General features: G+C 40.7%; 2 protein-coding genes across 7 annotated transcripts in view; one reads left to right on the top strand and one right to left on the bottom strand.

Annotated features, from left to right (window-relative positions):
* COMMD8 (COMM domain containing 8) overlaps positions 1-20,233 on the top strand; it is a 76,431-nt gene that overhangs the window by 20,838 nt on the left and 35,360 nt on the right. The window contains exons 5-7 of one of the 6 annotated variants that reach the window (XR_014812384.1): positions 2,755-2,807; positions 4,001-4,157; positions 5,055-5,234. Coding sequence is in view for 2 of the 6 variants with exons in the window: in XM_021100563.2 (XP_020956222.1) it covers positions 14,383-14,535 (153 nt within the window). In the remaining 4 variants the exon portion in view is untranslated. Of the gene's footprint in view, positions 1-2,754; positions 8,349-14,382; positions 19,623-20,233 lie in introns of those variants that run through there. The other 5 variants (XR_014812382.1, XR_014812383.1, XR_014812381.1 and 2 more) reach the window with 5 other exon arrangements.
* The window catches only part of GABRB1 (gamma-aminobutyric acid type A receptor subunit beta1), a 372,879-nt gene continuing 360,621 nt past the window's right edge, over positions 7,976-20,233 (bottom strand). The window contains exon 9 of the mRNA XM_003356910.6: positions 7,976-8,648. Coding sequence (XP_003356958.4) covers positions 8,304-8,648 — 345 coding nt within the window. The 3' untranslated portion in view covers positions 7,976-8,303. The remainder of the gene's footprint in view (positions 8,649-20,233) is intronic.

The raw sequence follows: 20,233 nt of genomic DNA, 5'->3' as shown, positions 1-20,233 counted from the left end.
AAAGAGAAGACTGCTGGGGGAATTGGGGGGAAAAGAATTCCTTGCTTTTAGAAAGAAACTCAAGGCAGGACTTTTCCTTATTTCTTCCACTTGATAACCAGTGTGTGAGTATAGCCACATTGCAACCATAGCAGGGTGCTGATAACCTTCAGAGTTAAAAAGAAATGCTTAGGGAAGGGACCTGGGTCCTGAATGACATCATTGCACTCTTGAAATAATTAACCCAGTAATTTCCCTACTTCTAAGTTACTGATATATGAGATAACAGTTTGATTATGAAAGTTACTTTAGTTGTATTTTTGGTTACTTGCACCTGAATGGGCCCTGATTAATATACATATTAGTAAGTACTAATTTCAACGTGGTGCAAATTTGAAGATTTAGGAGTGCCTCCTCTGTTTTTAAAACAATGAAATTAAATATGAAACCATCTTTTGACAAAAAGCGTGAGAAACCAGAAAAAGAAAACTATTATCTCACTACCTTAAGAGGAGTGATGAATACACCTGTACATAAGTTTTTGTGGGGCGTGTGAAGTCGAACGGCAGACTATTAGGCTAACTCTACAAAAACGAGACTGGCCTATGATGGGAGGGAGGAATTTCTAGGCACTGTCCTAGCAATTCTGAATGGTCAGGGGTTCTCAGGGGAATCATGAAGGTTTAGCGTTGAAAGGTATCTTTTTAAAAAAGAGAGTGAGAACATCTGGGTGCAGGAATCGTGTTGGGGATGGTGTTCAGAGACTGGAATGGGAGGATGCATGCTTCCAAAATGTCCAGAGCTAGAAATCCTGATCACAATTTAATCAGTAAACTTTCAGTTTTGTCACAGCTGTGCCGAAAACATTTGGCAGATTTAACCAGGTAAGGAGGAGATGAAAGAAGGTGGGAGAAGTGGGTCAGAGAGAGTGGATAACAAAGTTCTAAAGACCTTTTCCAATAGATGGGAGGCTGCTTCTTGCTGGAGAGCTTGATGCTCTGGGCTATTCCCCTTACAGGACACAGGACAGTGATGGCATCTCAGATGGGAAGAAACGCCGAAGGGCACTGCAACAGCATTTCTGCTCAGATGCTGCTTAAAAGTTGGCTTTTCCACTCAGGAGGGGCATTTCATGGCCATTCCTGACTGAGATAGAATGGCCTAAGGGATCCACGTCTTTCCAGAGATCTGAAAATAGAGACCAGGCTGATTTATGTTAGCCAAGACTCTCCAATGCTCTTAAAGGGAATTATTGTAGTGCAGACCATGACTAAAATCATAAAGTATATATATTTTTGCCATTTGCCTGAAAATTTACCTTCTGTGTGTTTTTTTAAAGAGGAATATAAATTCAGTTCACTTTATACCAGATAGCTTACTCCCAAAGACAGGCAACAAGGGATATTACCAAATTTGTGGGGCTGTGTTAGGAGAGGGCACAGGACTCTTCTGTCTTTCTGCTAGCCTCTTATACAAATGAACACCTCTAAAATCCCCTTTGAAATTTAGTTGTGGAAGGGAACTTGGAGGTCATCTTGGAGTGTGTCCACAGTCACGCATCTGGGCAGTGGTAGTGACAGCAGTGAAGCCAGGGCATGAAATCTTAACTCCAGGGTGTCTTCTGTCCATTGTCCCCTTCTTCCAACTATGTGGCTCATTTATAGTTAACTTTTTAAGGTTAAGCTACACATTGCTTGGTGTGTATTTAGAGAATCTTCTGTTCTCTAAATATGGAAATGCTTCCTTGTACAGTCGAAAATTGACCGGACACTGTAAACCAGCTATAATGAAAAAATAAAAATAAAAAAAAATGCTTCCTGGAGGAAAAAGATGTTCTACAGATTTTAAAGGGGAAATTTAGCCAGTTCGCATTATGACCTGCCCAATTATTTACTACATTTAATGCCTGCTAGAAGGTCAAGAGGAAGTAGGTGGGATAATGTATGGAGGTGTGAATCTGCAATAGACATAAGATACAGAGATGATGAAGCAGGTCTAGTTCCTAGAGGATAGTCTAGGTGTGCTGTGTAGATGATAAGCCATTCTGGGAGGAATAATAATAGATTTTTAGGTGGTGTACAATTCAGACTGAAGACATGTATGAATAAGTGTGATGAAAAGATCGATACAGCTTGAGTTCACGACAACTATACTGTAAAGAGATGGTCTTATCATCAAACTTAGGTGTAGATAATGTAATTATCCTAGGTTTGAGCTAGTGATTTTTATTTCCATTTTGTTTTGAATTAGATTGGGAGAGAGAAGGTTTAGGTTAGCGTGTACTCTCTATACAAGGGACAGAAAAGCAGAAAAGAAAAATAACCCAAGGCATTTCAGAAGAGGCTACTGTGACTACACAAACTAAAGATCTTTTAAAGGTAAGAGGAGTAGGTATTTGGAGAAATTATTAAAATTTGTTGTTTTGTGTATTCAGTTGAAGATATACAATAGGAGTCCAAAGAAGCTTAAGCTTTCAGCTATTCATGGGCGAGACAGTTTATGAGGTTTAGAGATGAGAAAGAAAAAATAAATGAATTGATTTCATTGGGTTTAAGGCACGAGGCAGGATGGCATATGGTGCTAGGAAGGAATGGACACACCCGAGGTCATCTGTTTTGCATTGGCGAAGTTGCAAGATGCATGAACATATTTTAATAATTACACCTATAAAAATTATATTGGAAAATGGTCCCCCTTCCCTGTTTTTCTTTAAAAGGAAATTCAGGGAGAAGTAGGACCCAGACAACAACACTGATTTCTCTTATTTGTCCTTAGCTGCTAACTGGGGCTGTTTTAAGCTGGTGAATCTGTAATCCTGTGGACTGAAGGTAAATTGCATAATGTTATTTGGCCTCTGTTTTATGGATTTGTTTTTATTGATTTATTTTTCCATTGTCTTCAGGAAATGCAGGTAGAGATGTTATTGAGATTGGTTTTCTTTCCCAACTGGTTCAGAAAGAGTCTCCCTTTTCCCACAGTAAATTCCTACTGAAGCCTTGGTAATGAGGGCCAGTTGCTCCAGGATGGGCAAAGCATCGAGGGGCCTGTCAGGAATGGTTGCCTATTCCTCAGTGTACCAAGGACTATTCAAAGTAGGAAAAACCAAACCAAACCACCAATCATTAGACCTCTTTGGTTTGAATAAGAAAATTCTTGCTTTGGAGAAATAAAAACAAACTCAAAACTATGCTTATCCTTCCAGGAAGTCAGTCTTTTCTGGTTTGCAAATCTTCTATTGAAAAGGATTTCCTTTCAAATGTTTGTGAAACTGCAGCCTCTAACAATGAAGTTTTCATTGTTAAGTTGGTTTAGTTGATTTCAGTTATCAAGAAAAGCAGGGTTTAAGCAAAAGCACACAATGTGCTCTGGACCTAGAAACTGATCTTGTTAGTTCCAACAGGGCATTTTTCTTATTCAATTGCTGGTGGACCCTCATTGGCATGTTTTGGAGCCAAAATGTCTCACAGTGGTGGCTCTCTGCACTCTCCTGGCAGTTAAAATGCTGGCAAGAAAAGCCCTGCCTTGCTGAGTTCTTACCTCCAAGAAAGACCTTGTTCACTCCTAAATATTGCTGGGAAACCAATCTGTATCCCTACTTGTTTAGATAGTCAGAATTTCTGTGGATACATCACCCTTTCTGGGACCGCCAGTTTGCATGGAAACACATCTCATGGCATAATACCCCACCATTCTGAAGACTCTTTCAAGAATACTAGGACTTGGAAGAAATATATTTAAGAGCGTTTAACTGCCAGATTCTCTTTTAAGTTTAACTAGCATATATCAAACACGTCCCGGACCTCCAGTGGAAAAATACTTAGGATCCAATCTGTTTATACCAATGTTTCTTTTTACCTTTCAAAACCAGTGGCATGGTTACCTCTGGATCTTTCAGGCATGAATCAGCCAGTTGGTGTTATCAGTGTCACAGGCTATCTCTTCCTTTTCTCCTTCCTACCATTCGCCCATTTGACTGTTTGCTTACCCTGATCAACCATCCATCCATTTCTATTCTTGTTAGAAGTCGTGGGAAACCTTGTGGAAGGAAAGAACGTAGAAGCTCAGGCTATTGGTGCAAATGAAGCTTTGGATTACCTGTGGATTTTGATCATGTCTTCCATTCCTGACCCTCTCAACAGCATGGATAATTCTGTCTCTGAATATATGCGTGGCCACAAGTGAGTGATGAAAGCACATCTACTTTTCATGGAACAGTTCCAGAAGCATCACGCTAAGGTTCCTGTCTCTGCTGGTGTGCTGATCCCGAGCCCCACAGGTGTGCAGCCTTCTGGGCAGCTCCAGTGCCTTTCAGAGGGGTTGGGGCATGAGGCAGTGATCACAGACACCTGGCAGAATTACACAACTGCACACACGAAAATGGCAGAGAAAGAGCAAGAGCTAAAAAAGAGTCTGGTTTGGGTCCAAATCACTAGTCATTTCACTTCATGAATAAAAGCAAGTGCCTTGGAAGCTTACATTATTTACAATGCTCAGATTTTTCAAACATCCACCCAAAGCTGAGACCACCACACAACAGGGAACGATTCAATGAACTATGTACAGAATTTACAAAGAAGTTTACATAATATTCTACATTCCATTAACAACTTGACCTCTGTGTTGACTTTTAAGCAACAGATATTTTTGATTGTTTTTCTGTCTTCCTCATCCCAGTAACTGCTGATTGAACCCACATGAACAAAGCCTCACACATTCCTTTACCCTCCCTCTGGGGATAAATATATGATTACACTTTGTTTAGGAAAAACAAAACAGAACAAAACTGTGGCACATCATCCTTTGTAAAATACTATTCAAAATTGTCCGTATTAGAAATCTTGGAGGTCTTTTCCTTCTAACATTATAAATAGATCTTTTTGTTTGTTTGTTTCACTTGGCAAATTGTGATGGAGCTCCTTCTGAAGTGAATATAAAGTAGTCATCGGTTTTACAAAGATGGAATTTAGTCCACAGTTCTGTGTATTGTACATAATGCTTGTTTAAGGAATGCCTGTCCTTGGATCTGTAAACCAAACTTTATTCTCTGCACCACATTTTCTCTTTGCATCTTCAAGATCCTTCATTGATTGTAATGCACGATAAAAATGATATATATGAAAACACCTATCATTTAGTCAGCAGAATTCACAACCAGTCTGCTGTTTCTATTTGGCAATGGAGAGGATTGAGGCAACAATCCTGGATAATTCAAACCAAAGATGTGTCTTTCACCTGGGTTTTGCCTCACAAAGCTGGTAAGTGGAATGCACGTGTTACCCCTGATATTTTAAGTCAAGAAACATGACTGGTAGGAATGCATGTGTAGTTATTGTCTGATGAATGATGGGATTTCTGCTGGGTCTACACAGGGTAAGTCTGAGACACAATTTACATCACAGATTATGAACTGTGAACATGGGGTCCCCTGGACATGACTGTGGCATAAGAGAGTGTGTCTGAGCAAGTTTTAGCCTCTGCTGCCACTTCGGTAATGCAGGAGATTATGGCTATTTTCATCGCTAAAAGAAAACAACCCAATAATGGTTAAAAAGTAACTCCTCTCTAATGGAATGCTGTGAATTTTTCAGGAATGGGGACCAGTTGGAGGGCACTTAAGAATGTCTAACAACATTTATGTTTTATGTACATCAATTTGGGCAACACAGGGTAGAGAGGCAGAGAAGGAAGGGTTTTGATCTGTGTACTCTTCAGCCTGGAAAGAGAGTGGGTGGGGGCCAAGGAGGGGAGGATTTGGCTAGAAGGTGTCCAGAAGAAGGAAGTGGGGACAGAGGTCATTAACTGGAAATATGGCAGCTTTTCCATTTTCCTGACTGCTGTTGCCTCTAAAATCAGAGCTACCTAACAGGATTTGTGTAATGCTAGCTGTGACTTTCTACATCCAAAAGGGCATGCAGTGACACCACTTTGTGCCTGATGGTAGATTCAGGTACTAGTTTTACATTTTACAAAGGCTAAGATATAAGAATTCAAAATGTTCTTTTTTTCTTAGAGATGCTTTACATCTAAAATTACAAGCATCACATTCTTTAGACTTTTAAGGCAAGATAATCATGATAAAACTATAAATAACTCAATCTCCCCCCCCCCCGTTTTTATGGCCACATCTGTGGCATATAGGGGTCAAATCAGAGATGCAGCTGCCAGCCTAAGCCACAGCCACAGCCACACCCCATCCAAGCTGCATCTGCGACCCACACCACAGCTCATGGCAACACCAGGATCCTTAACCCACTGAACCACAACAGAAACTCCCTATAAATTACTCGATCTTTTCCAAGAAGAATGATCTAAACAGGTAAATAAAGAGAACTGTTTTGTTATGAAACATAGATTAACAGATACTTTGTTTCTGATTTAGCATTTCATAAAACATATAATATCTATAGCATATCCATTTATTTATTTTGGGATTCTCTTTTCCTCTCCCTTTCTAAAAGAACACCTCAACCCTCCCTCTCCTTGGGTTTCTCAGCAGAATTCAGCCTCCTCTTTTCAATTAAGATTCTAATCTCTAGCAGCTGAGGCTGTTGTAAACATGGACCCACATCACAGCCTTAGGGAGAAAGCCAGATTATCAAACAAGGTAATCATCCCTATTATTTCCTCACCTCTTTTATCACATCCATAGATCAGGTCCCAAATCGCCTTTGTAAATGGTTGGTCAACATGGATTTCCGTCAGTCTTGCAAATGAACATATAGAATTCTTATATTCTCAGGCTGAACACACACAAATAATAAGGCTTTCATGACATGAAGTAGATGAATCTCAACTGTAGTGGGTTGGATATGTTTAGAATTGTGTGTTGAGCTACGGAGGGATGCTCCTTCTGTGATGAGCAAAGTAATTCATGAGCAGAGATAAGGCAGAAGCAGTCATGACTGTAGACAAGGTCTGTACTTGAGGGGCTGTTGTAATATTTGAAGGCTCAGTGATGTTGATGTTGTTGTTGTCATTATCTGTGGTTTTGCTATTTTTGAAGATTTTCTTTAAAGTAGAAATTTGGCCTTGAAGGAGAATGGTACCAAATGGGTATATGTGCAATTCCTGAAGCATTCATTGCATGTTTTGGAATGCAGAGCTCAGAGAGCAGCTGCGTAAAGCGCTAGCTGAGGAACTAGCACCATGCAACCAGCTTGTCCTGTTTGATCCTGCTCTCTGGAAGGCTAAGAAATATATACTATTGATTAAATATTTGGCAGTTCAGGTAACTGCCCAGGCACCCTTTTCACAGCACATAAATCTTGCCTTCCTTACGGAAAGGGCAATATTTTTCTCAAGCAAAAATGTCTTACCAACCCCTTCTTTAAAGCCTACCCGCCCTAGCCCCCTTTCTCTCAATTTCTCTGAAGGAGAAGCTGGAGAAATGTGATGCCATGGCTTCATGGCACCGCATCAAGTGATTCCAGGCTAAGGAAATAAGTTCAGGGCTGCTCATTTGAAAGAGATTAAAAAAGGGTCACTGTCCCCCCCCCCATCCCCCCTTATTCTTAACAGGAAAAGAAAAATGGCCCCAATGGCTACCAAGTTGGATTCTAATGTTGATTTTAAATCTACCTGGAGGTCTGAGAAAGATGTATTTTTTAAAAGAATATCTAGCTTAATGGTGAGGTGAAGATGGCAGATTGGTTTGGCCTAACCTGGATCAGTGCTTCCAGTCTCTCCCTCTTCCTCCACGGAGCTGGGACCCCTTCTCCAGTGGACCTAGGGCAACTTGAGGGTGGAGGGGGCGTCTTCCTCCCTTTTCTGGGCTCCTTTTTGTTTTCCCTTCTTCCTGGAAATCTGTAACTTATCAATGGCTTTGTTTTTTTCTTCTGAGATCCTGGAAATTGTGTTGTTTTTTTGGCAGCATGAGATTGTTACAGTTTACCAGGAAGCAATGTGCACAGAGAGCTAAGTCCTCTTTTCATTTTCCTTTAAAAAATAATCAATAAAATCCAGGGCAACTAGAACTGCTAAAGAGCTACCTATCTAATTTCTTTCTTTGTGTATGTGTGTGTGTGTGTGTTGTGTGTGTGTGTGTGTGTTTGTAAACATGGCAATTAACAGAGCTCTGAAAGAGCCGATAACCTGGACCACAGTAGACTGGAAAAAAATAGAGGTTTTTTTTTTGTTTGTTTGTTTTCTCTCTTTTTTTGAAGTAAACATGGTGCAGTAATAAAATTGATATGTAAGACCTAAAACCAATTGGATGGCTGAATCTCTTACCTCAAAAAGCACAGCAGTATCGCTGCTGGGGGACCTGTGGGGTTAAAAACCAAGAGAAGAGGAAAGTAGTCATTTATGAACCACTGGGACAGACCTTAGTGTACATAGTAAAGCCAATAAACGACGTTAAAAAGAGAAAAGGTGATGGGGAAGAACATTCGGGACCACTTGTCTATGGAATTGACATCAGTCAAGTCGGGGATTTTGACTTTGAGCTGCGACGCGCGTCTGCGGATGCGCCCCTTGCTGTGCGCGCCGTGCCGGTCCAGCGCCCGCCCGTACGCCTCGCGGCTGCTCATGGGCTTGCGGTACTGGATGCTGGCGCTGTCGTACGAGTACATGGTGGCCTTGGGGTCGCTCACGCCAGTGAGTACTTCCGAGCCGCTGGTCTCGTTCCTGATTTCCAGGGTGCTGAGGAGAATGTTGCCGTGGGCGTCGACCTGACGGATAAAAAGACAGGCTCAGGCACCACTTAACTGACTTGAGCTCGTTTCTGTTAACCTGTAACTGAGGATACCGCGGGGGGCTCGTTGCATAGTGTTTTGCTAGACATCTAGCTTTGCGTGCATCCTGGATGTCTGTCTATCTATCCATCCATCCATCATCTATCTATCCTCTCTATCATATCTATCTGTCATTGATCTATCATCTAATCCATCATCTATCAATCAATGTGATTACTATCTGTCTATGATCTAATCCATCATCTATCTAATCTACCATCCATTTATCATTATCTAAACTATCCATCATTTATCTCCATTCACTAAACACTATGTATATGTGTGTGTAGTGCTGTTTTGTGTGTGTTTATGTGTGTGGAATATATATTACATATAATATTTATCATAAATATATAAAATTATATAATTTTGTTTTTACTACCTATCATTTTTTGAATCTATGGATATACATTACATGTATATATATATTTTGTAATAACCAAAAATTGTTTGCTTATTACAAAAGTGAAACAGAAACAATCAAAACTAGAAACAATTAGGAAACAAAAAAAGTAAAAAGTCATAATTTCACCTTCAGTGTCCATTGTTTCTAATATCTTGTTAAACCTCCAGTCTTTTTTCTGTTTGTATATACTTACAAACACAGGCTCACCTAGTATATTTTGCTTTGCAATCAGCTTTTGTCAGTTAGTAGTATTGCTTGATTGATCATTTTTCCATGTTAATAAATAGTCCTCTGTGACATCATGTATTCATAACTTAAATGAATAAACTATAACTGAATCAATCGAGTACTAGATGTTCAGGCTTGCTTTTTTTTTTTTCACTATTAAATAACAAACCTACAAAGAAGATCTTTTAGCTAAATCTTTGTGCATATCCATAATTATTTCTTCAGGCCAAATTGCCAAAAGTTGGGATGGATTCATGGGTCAAAAGAATATCCCTGGCTAGACTTTAAGTTTTGTGTCTCCACCACTGTTCACTGTTGCTTCTACCACTCTGGTGATACCTATCCAGGTTTCTTGATTTTTTTTTTTTATGCTATGCCCAGACACACACTTCTGGAGCTACAGAAATTGTGAGTATCTTAGGGCTCATATATGTTTTTAAAGGCTTTGTTTAACTTCATGCTAATGTACTTTGCAAACTGATTTCCCTGGGGAGGTCATGGCTCATTCATGCAAAAGAATTTGAAGTACTTCCAAGGGCAATCCAGGCAGCTATATTTAAATTTAGAGTTACTAGCACAGTGTCTGACTTACAATATGTGCTCTATAAATGCTTTCAAATGACACTGATTTCAGTCAACACTTGTGAAAGCCCAGGATTTGGGTGGGCAAGCAAAGAACCTGGTGATGAAGAAAGAGATAGAGAAAAGCATACGAGGAAGCAAAGACAAAGAAAAGTGCAGAGGGTGAGATGTGATGGTGGGACATCACAGATGAGATAGCTCAGATTTTTTGTGTCTGTCATGTGCCTAGAGTTATGGTAGGTGCTTCGTAGATATTACTTGTTTAATACAACAACAACTGCCTCAAGGTCACATCTCAGTAAGTGCCCAAACTTAGATTACAACCCATGTCCTGTCTGATTCAAAGCTCATATGATTTTAATTAAGAATGAACCACTTCGTAGTCCTTGGCCATTACCACATCCTGCAGTGAATTTAGTGATGCGATTGATAACTTTAAGCTTTGAATTAGTGGGAGAGAGAAATGGTGACTGAATCTGGCCTCTGTCTCTCTCTGCATTCTCACCGATCGTCATTTACCCTTGTGAAGCATTCTGTCTAACCTGGCTAACCACTATGCTGGCTCATCTATTGCTTTCTTTTTTGTTGTTGTTGTTGTTGTTGTTGTTGTTGCTATTTCTTGGGCCGCTCCCGCAGCATATGGAGGTTCCCACGCTAGGGGTTGAATCGGAGCTGTAGCCACCGGCCTACGCCAGAGCCACAGCAACGCGGGATCCGAGCCGCGTCTGCAACCTACACCACAGCTCACGGCAACGCCGGATCGTTAACCCACTGAGCAAGGCCAGGGACCGAACCCAAAACCTCATGGTTCCTAGTCGGATTCGTTAACCACTGCGCCACGACGGGAACTCCTATTGCTTTCTTTATTCAGGTATTTATTATTAATTTTTGTTATTGTTGTTAGTAACTACTATTTATCAAATCCTACTGTGTAATTTATCAGATACATTTCTCAGAAATTTATTTTTCAGAACATTTTGAAATATATAATATCATCCTAGTTCAGCGGATGGGAAAACTGAGGCTCAGGTTAAATAAATGCCTAAGGTTAAACAAATTTGGAATTCAAACATAGGTGACGCTTTGTTTCAAATATCATTTTCCCCTCCTCTTTGCACATTAATCAATGTGTTTTCCTCAAGCTCAATTGAAATTTTACTTCCTCTGTGGACCTTCCCTGGTCACAGTAACCTCAAGAATTTTCTCTCTTTCTCCCCAGACCTTTATTGACTACTTATTAAGTCACCAGCTATTGTGCTAGGTGTCAAGGGTGTGAATATATATAAAGTAGTGTATTTCTGTGGTTGAAAATCATGCCTATGGAAGTCCATGTTACTAAAGAGGATGATAGGGTTGAAGTGACAAAGACCAGAGTTCTAGATTCATTAGAGAAGGGGCAAGTACTTTGGGAGGTAAAATGATGCAAGTGATTTTGCCTGGTATTGTGGAACAGTCCAGAGAATCATCAAACATGATTTTGTCCTTGAGATAATAATTTCCTTAGAGATACCAGCATAAGACATAATATTGGAAATGACAAAAGAGTTTTTAACCAAATGCTAAGTAGGACAGTATAGACCACGATTAGGGGTTCACAAAAGTGAGAAATCATTGGGGTTCATGGAAGGCTTCATGAGGAGGTGGAGCTTGTCTTGAATCTTAAAGGATGGGAGGAGGATAGAACAAAGGACTGGGAGTTGAAAACTGTTTTCATCCTAGTTTCGTTATTAACTCGATTTCCTCATCCGTAAATGAAAGGTTTTCACTAGGTAATCTCACAGGTTTATTTCTGATTTTTCACTGACTTTGATCATAGAGACTATTCCAGGCCGAGACACAGCATACTAAAAACAAAAAAACAAAAAAACACTTGTAAAACGGAATCACTTGACCTGTACTGGATGCATCATTATGTTACATTATCACAAAATCTCTCTTAAGTAAACAAGCTAGAATTTAGAATCAGCCAGTGAAGTGTACAGTTGCTTCTCATTAAACAGAAGTCATGGCAAAGTACATTTTTATGAAGATATTTTGGTTAACCTTGGTGCAGACTCAAAGGTGCTTATAAATTGCATGATGTTTATTAGTTCCTGCATAACCTTCCAAATATTCGTCATTGACAAGAAATCATAGCTTTAAGTGGTTTGACATATAAAATAATGAATCCAGTTGTGCAGCTACCCATGAAAGTTGATTTCATTACTGCACAGTTGAACATTACCATGTTCTTTATTTGAAAATTAAGGAGTGAAAAGAAAGGAGAAAATTAAGGAGTGTTGTATAACCATTATTGCCCATCTCCATTCTGTCCTTACATAAGCTAGGATGTATCCTAAAAGTTGGTGGTACAGTAAGTGAGTGAGTGTGTCTGTGTGTGTGTGTGAGATGGTGTGCACAAGCATTTCTTCAGAGGTGTGACATTTCATTCTCCATCCTCCAAGATTTTGCTGCCTAGTGAGGTGGGTGTATAGTAACCACACTCCAGCTGACTCTAGCAGGTTTCTTTTTGGCTCTGCCTTAACTCTTGCCCTTTGGAGAAGAGTGGTTTTCCTTTCACCTCAACTGTATAAGGACACCCAAGAGATCCTTATATCCATGGCTGGCACAGCTTCCCAAAAATAATATCCATGGGGAAAGTGGCCACATTTCTTCACATCTTCAGAAGCAACAAGGAGCTATGCTGGACATTGCTTCATCACCTTTAATGGTCAACCGCTGCCTAATTTAATAAGGAAATATTGACATCTGGGTTGGGCATGATCCAGATGTCGGAGGTTTTAAACCCTTGGAACAGAAGGACGTAAGGCAAATGAAGATGTCAGCACACTGGATTTCTAGGGCAGACACAGCCTAAGGGACTTCCTACTGCGTTGCTGATGTTGGAATAAGTGTTCAGTGAGATAACCATTCCCTGCCCTGCAGGCTGCGGTACAGCAAGGGACTTTCCTCTCCAGCCTCCAGAAGACAAGCTTGGAGGAACACTTCTGGCTTCTTTTCTCTTTTTCCTCTTTCACTCTTCCCACTGACCCATCTCATGGGCAAATTTGGAAGAAAGAGGCAGGCATATGTGGCTTTGGGCCTTCTGGACTCTTCTCTTCCTCTGATCTGCTTCTGGAGAAGGTGCAGTCCAGTCAGGGCTGTGCATATTGAACTGCTGCCTTGGTGGGTAAAGTCTGCAGTTGTTCGGGGTTCTGATAATTGGGGAGATAAGTCTGTCTACTATCCGGGCAATGGCTTCGTGATGAACCACATAATTGTCAAACTGACATCACTGATTCATTTTTAAGTTTAAAGCATTGCTGACCCTAAATTAAGAACAAGTGAATACGATGATTCTTGCTATTTTTATTTTTATGGCCACACCTGTGGTATATGGAATTTCCCAGGCTGGGGTCGAATCAGAGCTGCAGCTGCAGCTGCAGCCTGTGCCTCAGCCATGGCACCACTGGGTCTGAGCTGCATCTACAACCTATGGGGCAACGCTGGATTCTTTCTTCCTCCCTTCCTTCCTTCTTTCCTTTCTTTCTCTTTTTTTCTTTTTTGTCTTTTTAGGGCCACACCCATGGCATATGGAGGTTCCCAGGCTAAGGGTTGGATCTGAGCTGCAGCCACTGGCTACACCACAGCCACAGCAACACCAGATCCGAGCCATATATGTTACCTACACCACAGCTCAGGGCAACGCCGATCCTTACCCCACTGAGCAAGGCCAGGGATTGAACTTGCGTACTCATGGATACCAGTCATGTTCCTTTTCCATGACAGGAACTCCAGTGCTGGATTCTTAACCCACTGAGCAAATCCAGGAATCGAACCCGCATCTGCACAGATACAATGTCTGATCCTTAACCCACTGAGCCACAATGGGAACTCCAGAATATAAATATTTTTAAGGCTTCAGGAGGGCAAATAACTCATTCTCTTCCCATTCAGATGATCCAAATGCAAGATGTCTAATAAAGGGGAGCAGAGAACACGGCTTTAGATCTGTAGCCCTAAGAGCTTGTTAATCCCTCCTCCTCACCCCACTTCCTATTAGGTATATTTATGGGCTAGAAGAGTTAATTTTAGGTTTATAATGGAAAAAAGTTAAAATGTTAATAGTTCCTTCATTCACTCATCCTTTTATTCAATAAAAGGTACCTACTATGTGCCAGGCCCTGTTCCAGACACTGATGAAGGAACCAGCCCCCCATATGCAATATGTCTCACGTTTTAGAATTTCAAAGATCTCAACTAATAAGGCCTTTAACCTTGTACTCTGCTGTACAAGCCCTGTGACTGCCCCCATCTCTTATTGGTTCTACATGTTTTATTGGGCAAATACTGTAACCTCTTTCAAACTCAGGTTATTAGTTCTCCTAATAGATTTTTTGAAATGTGCTCCCTTGTGACTGTGTGATTCACCTTCTCCTTGCCTCCTGACGCTTTCTCTTATCTTCCCTCCTGAAGGTCCATCCTGAAGATTCTCCTGACCACAGGCAAATCTTGGAGGGGTTCATATACACAGGGGCACCTGCGATTTCACTGTGTAAAGACCTGAGGTGGGGAGAGGTGGCTTCCAGCTGGAGAACCCTCTCTTCCTTTCCTGCAGGGCAGTGCTAACCAATCACAAGAGCTTGTTTGAAAATTCTGGGAATTTAGAAACAGTTCTGGGAAGATAGCAGTGAGTAAAAGAGATATGGCTCCTGAACTGTGGGCTCTTACACATTCTTATAAAGAAAACAGGTAATAAAATTCATTTTTAAATATTGAGTAGCATTATGAAGAAAACAAAACAGCTGTGTGTGTGTATACCTATATGTATAATTTTTTTCTTGCTTTTTAGGGCTGTACCTGCAGCATATGAAAGTTCCCAGGCTAGGAGTCGAATTGGAGCTACAGCTGCCCAGCCTACACCCTAGCCACAGCAACGCCAGATCCTTAACCCACTGAGTGAGGACAGGGATTGAACCCACGTCCTCATGGATGCTAGTTGGGTTCATTTCCTCTGCACCATAACAGGAACTCCCAGGGTCATTTTTCTGATTCACCTTCAGTGAGTCTCCTTAAATTATTCATTTAAAATGTCATCACTGATGTTTTGCTCTTCAAGTATAGAAAAGAATGGTTGAGTGATTTGGGCCAGAGTAATGACTGTTTTTCACATAGCTGTAAAGGAGCTATTTAGAACATGGAATGTCCACCTGTGTATGAACAGCTTCGGGTTTGTGGATACCATACCTAAGTGCATGAGTTCTTGTTACTGCATCTCAACAGGTAGAATCTTCTTATTGAAGTAAGCCAGGGTTTCCTCAGTTAATCAGCACAAACACTTCTATGCTTTATTCCTCCCAATTAGAGATGATGAAAGAAAAGCAGTGTGGGTTATCAATCAGCTTAGATTCCAATACAAGGGTTTAAGAAGGGATTCACTGGGAAAAGATTTGTGAGGGCCACTTAAACAGAGGTTGAAATCCATGTGTTAATAACACACATTATTGTTACCACTAACTGCCCCTAATTGGAATAAACGTCCTTCATTAGAAAATATTTCTTGCATATATTATTTAATTCTAAAAAGTACCAAATAGTTTTCATTTGGGAAAAGGCTTAAAATTTGTTTTTGTAATCATTGGACTATAATGGGAAAAAATTTCCCAACTACACATGAATTCTGAGGTTACACCTATTTGGTTTTACAATCATTTCATTAGTTGCCTTATTTTAAAAGTCATGTAAGTGTCTGAGTTGTGCTAGACTCTGTGAGAGGCATTGGAACACCAAAGTCGGAAATACAGTGTCTGCATTCAAGTTCTGCTTTTTTTTCTTTATAGCATTTATTATTACCTGGCATTTTGTGTGTGTCTGTGTGTGTGATATAGTTGTGTGTTTGTGATGGTCATTGTCCGCCTCTTTCATTCAAATGTAGGCTTTTGTGTGATTTATTGCCAACTGTATCCCCGATGGTTAGGGGGGATTCACATAGTATAAACTCATTAAATAATCGATAAATTAAGAAAATAGCTAAGCATAAGGTGCAGTAGAGGGATAGCAGAGGAACACCAAATCAGCCTGAGGAATGAGGAGACAGATCAGTTAAGAGGTGAATCCTGGAGTTCCCGTTGTGGTGCAGTGGACACGAATCCGACTAGGAACCATGAGGTTGCGGGTTTGATCCCTGGCCTCACTCAGTGAGTTAAGGATCCAGTGTTGCAGTGAGCTGTGGTGTAGGTTGCAGACACGGCTCAGATCTGGTGTTGCTGTGGCTGTGGTGTAGGTCGGCAGCTGTAGCTCCAATTAGACCCTTAGTCTATGGACCCCTAGTCCATATGCTGCAAGTACGGCCCTAAAAAGACAAAAGACAGACAGACAGACACACACACACACACACACACAATAAATTTAAAAAAAAGGGTGGGGAAAGGAAGGAGAAGTGAGGCAGAAGAGGAAAGCAGAATGAGAACGCACTGGGCTCTGGATCCCACATTAAGGAGTCTGGATATATACTTTAGGCAAAGGGTCTGGATGGGTTGTGGTGGATGTGTGTTGATTAGACCTGTTTCATTCCAATCCACCTTCCTCCGACAACACTTCCTTGACATTCACTTGTTGAATGTGGTTGCGGTGGGCCCGACTGCACTCTCCAGGCTCTAGGGACAGACATACAATGTAGACCTGGGCACATAGGGTTTTCCATCTTCCTGGTCAAGGGAACTGATTTCTGAGTCATGAGACTATGACTCAAGCTGGTCCCCAAAGACTTAATCCAGGATTTTTTTTTTCTATTTTATGGCTGCACCCATATGCAGTTCGGCATATGGACGTTCTTGGGTTAGGGACTAAATCCGAGCCAAAGCTGCGACCTGTGCTGCAGCTGTGGTAATGCTGGATCCTTTAACCCTCTGTGCTGGGCTGGAGATCGAACCTGCGTCTCTGCAGTGACCCAAGCCACTGCAAATTGGATTCTTAACTCACCATGCTACAATGGTAACTCCCTTAAGACTTTTTTTTGGAACTCATGAGTATAAGAAAGTAATTTTGTGTTGGGGTTGAAGAACTTTGACACTATAAATCTTGGAGTTTAGGGACCACCATGAGGGTAGGTCTACTGAAAATAAAGCGAACATAAAGGAAAGCAGAATTAAGAGATGAAGGGATATGCTTTCTGATGACATTGTTGGAACATCTGGATTTCGCCACATGTGAAATCAGAACCTTTGCTGCTCAGTTGTGTGGGCCAGAAGATTCCCCTCCCCCCTCTTTTTCTTAAGCCGTTGGAATTTTTTAAACTTGTAAGTTAGATTTCTCTCTCATTCGCAAAAGAATCCTAGCTGTTTAGATATAGAAGAAATTAGAGGCTAGATACCAGAAGGAAAATGAGGGGTGGGGGGTGGGATATTGAGATTGATTTTGAGATTCCTGGAAAATTAGACTGTTAGGCTACTGAAAACTCTGGAGATTAGCTAAATTAAACCAAGACTAAAGAACAAAACATGGACCAAGCCAGAAGTGGACAGGGGTTTGAGGGCTAAAGAAGTTCAAGAACTTTTAGTTCAGGTTATCACTAGAAATCAAAAGCCCTGCCTGAATTTCTCCAGAATCCAAGATGCTAAGTCAGAATGCTTAGTTTAATTAAAGGCCAAGGGCAAGGCAGTGATGTGGGGCTATTTATCTCTTTTTTTTTTCCCCCTTTTTAGGGTCTTATTTGAGGCATATGGAGGTTCCCAGGCTAGGGGTCTAATCGGAACTGTAGCTGCTTGCTTACACCACAGCCACAACAATGCAGGATCTGAGCCACCTCTTCGACCTACACCATAGCTTACAGCAGCACCAGATCTTTAACCCACTGAGCTAGGCCAGGGATCAAACCCGCAACCTCATAGTTTCTAGTCAGATTCGTTCCACGACGGGAACTCCTGTTTATCTTTATGAAGCCTATTTTCACACGCATTTTGTATCCTGCAATTAATCAAATACAGAACTGATTTACATTTAGAAAGTTGTCTGAAAGTGTAGATGATTCACCATAGAGAATAGGAATGGGAGGAAAGAAACCAGATCACAGGATCAACTTCTGGTTCTGAAGGGAAAAATTCTGTTTCTTGACTTGCCAAGTTGGGGTTCCAACTTTACCTTGGGCATGACTCTTCAGCAGATGCCACCAGTGTCCCCCATGACTTAGAATGATCTTGAATCAGTCTCTGATCATAGACCACCCATGCAACCATTCCATCTTAGGTGGATCTCTTTGCAAATGGGCAGGCATTATGGTAAGCAGATACAACCATCTATGTTCCAGCTTAGTATAAAAGTGGCCTAGATGTAGCTTACTTACGGCCTGGCTGTACTAAGAAATCTATCTTTCAAAACTCTAAATACCATCTCTAGTTTTAAACGATGCCTGAGGGGTTTATGAATCTACAGTCTTTATCACCTTGGAGGTTGAAACTCTCCTAATGTCTGGATTGAGCATCTGTACTCATATAAAAAGATGCTTCAGTGCAGCGGTGGAAATATAAATCAAGACAAAGCAAGCACTTCTGAAGCTTCAGTACAGATCCCCCTTGACAGGACTGCCCAGCCAGGGCCATCACAATAATATGTGATAAATGATCAATGCCACCTTATGCTCTAGGCTGGTATTAGGCATCCCTCAGAAAAAAAGTGTCTGGAACCAGAACCTGTATGTCATCTGAATTCGACTGTTTATAAGCATCAAAAATGAAAGGGAGGGATCATCCAACCATTATATTAAAGAAAAAAATCTAATATTTTCTGTTTTTAAAATATAACCAGGGGCTACCATTTTAAAATACCACACAGGTTGCACTATTAACTTCACTGCTGGAGATGATGCACAGAACAGATGAAGTAATACACTTGTTTTGTTATTGTCACATTGCCTGAGCCCTTGGTTTTGGAAGAGGATAAGGAAGTTAGGAACGGGAAAACTTATGCAGCTACAGGGATGATTATAAATTCCTTGTAAGTTATTATTCCATCTAAACAGGAAGATGTTTATAAAATCTCATCCACAACACTTCTTGGAAGATTATATGTATCTGATGTTATATCATTGTGACTCAGAATAGCAGAGGTTGATAGAAAGTAAGCTTGAGAAAATGTCAAAAATCAAAGTGATAGAAACTATAAGTCTGGGGAAGAAGCTAAAATTGGACTATGGATGGTCCCCTTTTCTTCCTTATGAATACATAAGAATTTACTAATCCACTGCAATGTAACATCCAGTATCTTGTGTGGTAGCTAAGACCCCATCTTGAATGGAAAACACCTTTCTAGCAGTCATTCATTCAAAACGTGCTTCTTTGGAATTATCTCACTTCTAGCCACCGAGGAAAGAACAATAAACATAATACACAGGGACCCTGGTGCCTATCCTTGGGAAGCTTGGAGTCTAACAGAGAGCGGTCACAAAAATAATTACACAGACAAAAACATACTCAATACTGTGGTCACTCCTAAGGTGGAAAAGCCCGGGATGCCATGAGAACAAATTACAAGGGTACCAAGTATAAACCAACAGTGCATCTGTCCATTACGACATCCCTGAGGTAGTGGTATTTTTAGTAAGAACAGCAGCAATGGAAAAAGTGAGAGGATGCCAACATGACCTTCAATGTTACTAATTCTTTCTTCTGTTGTATAAAATCTGATACTAATCCATCTAATAAAATTTTTCAATTTTATGATTTCCACTGGTTCTTTTATATAGTTTTCAAGTCCTATTCTGATACACCCCATCTATTCATATAGTAATCTCTTTCTATGGCTTTTATTTTAAACTTTTAATTTTTGTTTTGGCCATACCCGTGGCATGTAGAAGTTTGGGGGCCAGAGATGAAACCCATGCCACAGCAGCGACCTGAGCTACAGTGGTGATAACTGCTGGATCCTTAACCTGCTGGGCCACCAGGGAACTCTTAACTTTAAAATTTGAAATTATTGTGGATTTCTAGAAAGTTGCATAGACAGCACAGAGGGATTCCAGGTACTCTTCTCCCAGTTTTCCCCATTGATTATATCTTACTTAACTATTTTACAATATCAAAACCAGGAAACTGATATTGGTATAAAATGTGTATAGTTTTATGTACTTTTACTACATGTTAGATTCATGTAACCACCACTTCAATCAAGATACAAAACTATTCTTCCACTGCAAAGATTTCCCTCGAGCTACCCTGTTATGATCAGTCCCATCCATCTTCCCCTCCCCACCACGGTCAGAAGTTCTGGCAACCACTAATCTGTTCTTCATCTCTATAATTGTGTTATTTCAGGAGTATTATCTAAATGGAAT

Source organism: Sus scrofa, chromosome 8, assembly GCF_054392235.1.
Source record: "Sus scrofa isolate SSC_HxYL_T2T_F1_AM1 chromosome 8, Sscrofa_HxYL_maternal_Yorkshire_Landrace_v2.0, whole genome shotgun sequence".
In the NCBI taxonomy this organism is placed as follows: Eukaryota; Metazoa; Chordata; class Mammalia; order Artiodactyla; family Suidae; genus Sus; species Sus scrofa.
The sequence above is the reverse complement of the archived record's forward strand: the minus strand, read 5'-3'. Positions and strand labels throughout refer to the sequence as shown.